The 5,533-nt window shown below is 47.5% G+C and overlaps 1 protein-coding gene across 1 annotated transcript in view; it reads right to left on the reverse strand.

The window, feature by feature from the left end:
- Positions 1 to 5,533, reverse strand: part of ecel1 (endothelin converting enzyme-like 1) — a 43,567-nt gene that overhangs the window by 33,956 nt on the left and 4,078 nt on the right. The window contains exons 2-5 of the mRNA XM_023428405.2: positions 2,760 to 3,966; positions 1,544 to 1,612; positions 420 to 530; positions 194 to 286 (exon numbers count right to left, since the gene is read on the reverse strand). Coding sequence (XP_023284173.1) covers positions 194 to 286; positions 420 to 530; positions 1,544 to 1,612; positions 2,760 to 3,617 — 1,131 coding nt within the window. The 5' untranslated portion in view covers positions 3,618 to 3,966. The remainder of the gene's footprint in view (positions 1 to 193; positions 287 to 419; positions 531 to 1,543; positions 1,613 to 2,759; positions 3,967 to 5,533) is intronic.

The raw sequence follows: 5,533 nt of genomic DNA on the forward strand, positions 1-5,533 counted from the left end.
CCTCCCCCCCGCCCTCCATCCATCCCTGCAGGGCACACAGCTTTTGTGAGTCACTTAGGCCTCTGTGTGTGTGTGTGTGTGTGTGTGTGTGTGTATGGTTCTGTCACACATTCATGTGCACACATATATTTATAAATGGTGCATATGTTTGTGTGTGTGTGTGTGTGTGTGTGTGTGTGTGTGCAGCACTCACACTGGGAGCGATGCGCTGCAGCTGCCTCAGGGTGATGCGGTTATACATGGTGCTGATGTCCTTTCTTTGGTCATCATATTCTGACACAGTGATCTAGACAGAGAGAGAGAGAGGAGGAGGAGGTCTTACAGGTCTTACTTCAACACTGCACACACACACACACACACACACACACACACACACACACACACACACACACACTCCCATGCACAAGCAATCAGCTCACATTGGCCAGGCGCGTCTCCAGCTGTATAATCTCCTTGGACTTCTGCGTGGCGTTTTGGGCTCCCAGCATGCTCAGCAAGCGCTCCATCAGGGCCTTGTACGCCGCCAGGATCTGAGAAGCATAAGTGAGATCAGCGCTAACAGACAGGAGGAGCCGCGACATCATCAGTAATGGCCAGTGACGGGGATGGGGGGGTGGGTGGGGGTGACATGTGGCAAAGTGGACAGGATAACAAAAGCACAGCGGGTGACAGAGGAAAACAGGTGGATTGATGAAGACGAGAGAGAGACGTGATTCAGCAGGACAGATGGAGGAGGGGAAGCGCGAAGGAGGGAAGAGAAGAGGAGAAGAGGAAAAGAGGGCAGGAGGAGGGGAGGTTAGGAAGGAGAGAACAAGCCTAAATGAGGTCAAGTGTGAGGCAAAGGACGGAAAAGATGATGCAGAGGATGGTGGGAGGAGAAGAAATTAGGTGATGGGAAGGAGGGAGGGGAGGGAAGGGTTCGATAAATACAGCCCAGAATATTACATATGAAATTAAATAAGAAATACAACATTAAAGTGCAACGTCTCAGCTTTAATGTGAGTAGATTTACATCAGTTTAGCAAGAAGTGAGTGTGAGATAGAGCCATTTAAGCAAACTGTGCCAAATTAAAAAAGGGTTCAAAAGTAATTAGACACTCAGCTGCTAAATATTTCTCGGGCAGCTGTGTGTGTTGTTTTAACTCTAGTTCAGGCGCTAAAGACGGTCGAGATTTCGTCTCAGTCGGACTGAGTTGAAATCCTCTCGGTGAAGACCAGACACCCCACAACAAGTCTAGTGTGACTCCATGTGAATCTATGCAGCTCGTTTTGAACCCCTAAACTTAGTGCACTGTGAGTTTTTTAAAGGGATGTATCTCACACACAGTTCTTTCTACACCGACGTAAAACCGGCTCAAATGAAAACTAAGACATGGTACTTTAATTTAGAAGTTATTATTTTATTTCAAACTGAATTTGCTGAAGCTCAGAGCCTGAAAAAAAAAAAAAGAAAGTCTAACTGTGCAAAAAAACCTATGATCTGGACTGTAGGAGGAGAAATGGGTGAAGACAGGAAGCGAGAGATTGAAGGGGGCGTGTTTACCTTCACACTGTCCTCATCCTGTCCCAGATAGAGGCTTCTCTCAGGGAGTGTGAGCCCCTCCTGATCAATCTACACACACACACACACACACACACACACACACACACACACACACACACACACACAGAGTCAAAAGCTCATATGGTAATTTTCTGCTACGTAATCACATATGTGACATATAGGTGTTTAAGCTTGCGACAGATGCAAAATGCCAGCACTGACAAGCCGTGACACATGTGCTAAACACATAAATTATTCATAACATTCAATAAATAAGACCCACGTTACGTGTGTTGGACCGAAGTTTCATCATTTATCAAATCTCAGATACTGTCCAAATGTTGCTCAGATTTAATATTTACGTTTTTGTCAAAGCGTAAACATCAGATCAGGTTTTACACAGAGTGAAAGTGTCACAAACCCTGACAAGAGACTTCACTCTGTTTCTGAGCTGTTGCACATAAAAGAAGGTCATTAGTATTAAGGTGTGTTCAGAATGATTGCAATGTGAACTTTAGATAATCAGCACGACTTCATGTAGACGTTTCCCCTGTGTTTTATTTTGAAGAGTTGATCCATAAGAAGATATATTTGTGGTTTTAAGAACCAAAAACCATCTCAGTGTAGTTTTACATCTCCTCTCTCAGGCTTTCTTTCTGGAGCTCTAGTAACAACAGGTCGGTGAACCAATCAGAAGAGAGGAGGCTCTGAGCCTCTCTTCTGATTGGCTGACTGTTTTCTGAGTGATAAAATAAAAATAAAGCAGATTTCAGAGCAAAACCAAATCCTGCAAGTGTTGGACGATGGGTCCGGATGTGACTGTAACTTTGTGACATCATAAAGTTACAGGAAGTCCTGACGGCTGGTTTTAAGGCTCAGTTTCTGAATACAGGCTGTGTGCATTTCTCTGTGGACTGAGGCTTTGATACTTTCACAGTAATAATATAGAACCTAGAGCTGATCTATAATCAAACTACACATGGACAGAGAACTTTACACTATATGGAGCTTTAACATACAGGAACTAGGAGGAGGAGAATTAGGAAAGCAGGTCACCAGCAGAAACATTCATGTGGTGAAATTCACCACTCTGAACACACCTTTAACCATGACTGCTGCCGTTTCCCAGGATTTTCTACCTTGATGAGAGTAAAAAATCAAATCACACATCACGCATTCACAAACAAACACAGCTTCCAGTCATCCTCATTCTCACCCTGATGGCGTTCCTGGAGGAGTTCTTGTCGTCCACGTTGACTGTGAGGGAGAAGAAGACGGCGGTGCTGTACACCCCCTGGGTCCTGTACAGCAGCTCATTGAAGTCCGGCCTCTGTGGAGCGCCCTCGCTCTCCCAGCCGGCAGCACCAGGAGGAGCCCCCGCCAGGTCCCACCCCCCACAGCTGTCAATAACCTCTGTCATGGGGTCAGAGCCCAGCTTGTCGATTTCCTGGATGTTGACGCAGGATCTGTAAAACTCCTTGACCTTGCGCTCCGCGGAGTTGGCCCCGCGCCTCCGTATCGGCTCCAACAGGAGGTGCTGCAGCTTCTCCTCGTTGTGCTCCCCGATAGCGGTGATGATGCCGTAGCTGAGCTTGTCCTCTGGGATGCCGTGGCGCCGCAGCCAACCGCCACAGGCGAAGGAGTAGAAGTCCTGGCAGGGCTGGATGGTTGGGTCAATATTGGCCTGGACGAAGCGAGCCGTGCGCAGCAGGGAGCGTTTGCGTTGGCAGTCCTGTCGGCACTGCGGGTCCTGCTGGGCGTCCAGGGAAATGTACTTGAGCGCCAGCATGCTGCCCAAGATTACACACATGCCTGCCGCAAAGACCAGCGCCGAGAGGAGGCAGATCTCCCTCCGGCTCCAGCGGGGAAGTCCTCCGCTGCCGCTGGCGTTGCTCATGTCCTTATTTCGCCCGTTTGACCAGGTCCCACCTCGACCTCGCCCCATGTGACGGTCCAGGCTGCCTCCCAGGTGAAGGGTCATGCCGTTGCTGAGGATGTCGCTGCTGTAGCGGCCGCCGTATTTTACTTCCTGGAACTCGTCGTAGTGGGCAGTCAGTGAGTACGTCTTCTCCATGGCAAAGAGCTGTTACTCGGTAAAAAGGAGCAGGTGGATTTAGGCGGTGAGGGGATGAGAGAAGGACTTATTTCTGAATTCAGAGTTCTGTCATGACTTCTCCTCCTGAGACCAAAGCGAGGACTCCCACTACAGGGCAAAACAGCAAAGAGAAGTCACAATCCTGTCGGGCCTCTTTAGGCAAAGTCCTTTTTATTCTTTTGAAATCAGAAGTCGGTGGAGCGAGGGGCTGCCATTGTAAACCAGGAATCTCTTGGGTCCTGCTCTCTCTCACTCATCCTCTTTCCCTCTGCTCCCTTTCCATTTGTTCTCTCCCTCTCTTCCCTCTCTCCAACCGGTTACAGGTCACCTGTCGATAAAAATAGAAATGAGACAGTGGAGGGCCGTGAGACGACAGAGAGAGAGAGAGAGAGAAATTGAATCTGCGATTACAACGGCAGAGAATGACAAAGTAGCGTCTGTTTTGGCACACTTTCCCACTTTGTTTTGTGCCGTTGTTTTGTCGGCCTAAAGCTGTAGAATTGATTGGTGATAGTCATCCCTCAGGGAGAAGATGCCCCCGGGTGACGCACAGCTTTGGATAGATCAATGGAGAAAAAAGAGCTGAGCATCAGCTGGACACGGAGAGAGGTGAGGCAATCACCATAACTTAGCCTGTGTCACTCCAAATTGATGTAAAACTTTTTATTATTATGGAGGGACAGGAAGAATTTATGTCCTCCGTCTCACCACACTGAAGACGCACAGACACACACACACACACACACACAACTACAGCACAGAGGGCACCAGCTGATCCTCTTTGAAGATTTTAAAGGAGTAACAAGTTCTCACATTACAAGCAGCTGCCAAAATATAAATCATGTGCTCACACATCTGCAAAGTGTTTTCATTTACACCGATGTGACGCTGGATCCCCCTGCATGTACATGTGCTGGTATAATGCGGCACCAACACACACACACACACACACACACACTGCAGACACATGAAAAATATTTTATTTGCTGTTTGCATTCTCCGCTGATGCATTCTACATGTAGCCTGCAGGCAGCATCACAAGCCTTTAGACAGAGACCGACTGATAAATTGTGTTTTTGGATGCTGCTCCACTGTGAGTTTGAACACCCCTCTCTCTCTCTCTCTCTCTCTCTCTGCATGTGTGTGTGTGTGTGTGTGTGTGTTTTCAGTGGCTAGGCACAGTGAACTTGCTGAAAGCTGTGAAGGCGATCTGTGAAAATTGATCCGCTATCTCCTCTTGGAATAGCAACCCTCAGCACTGATGTCTTTAACAAGCTTTCTGTCTCGCCTTATGGGAGTGTAGATAAGAAAGGAGGGAAGAAAAAGAAGAAGAAGAAGAAAAAAAGACAGACGAAATTAAAGAGAGAAATAAGAAGTTCGGGTTTTCACAGGTAAGCAGAGACGAGGAGTATAACGGAATAATTTACAAGTGTATGATTTATGGTTCAGCGTCACGTAGAGAGGCGGAAAAAGTAGAGCCTGAATTAAACTTTCCATATAAGTGCGAGGGACCTGCGAGACATAAATTTTGTCATGTGGTCATGTCTGCTGCACAAAATTAACGACAGCGCGGTGTGCTGAGGGCGTGCAGGGGAGGGCGGTGGATGGGAGTGTAGTGTAGTGAGTCCAATTTGTGTGCTGAAAGACGGAACAGCTTCCTGTAAAAAAAAAAAACCCAAAAAACACACAATTTCTAATCTGTACGTGTTTCAGTTTCCTCGTCATCCTGCAGTGCAGCGGTTCTCAAAGTGGGGGTCGGGGGGTTCTCCAGGGGTCCTTGAGGAGGATCCTGGGGGTCCCCCAGCAACACAATGACAGAATGGGTGACTATTTTCCTCATAAGTTTCAAACACTTTCTGTGATTAAACATCTAAAAGCAAAGAGGCCTATCATCG

Source organism: Seriola lalandi, unplaced genomic scaffold (assembly GCF_002814215.2).
Source record: "Seriola lalandi dorsalis isolate HSWRI2012SDOR001 ecotype SW California unplaced genomic scaffold, Sedor1 jcf7180002054874, whole genome shotgun sequence".
Classification (NCBI taxonomy): domain Eukaryota; kingdom Metazoa; phylum Chordata; class Actinopteri; order Carangiformes; family Carangidae; genus Seriola; species Seriola lalandi.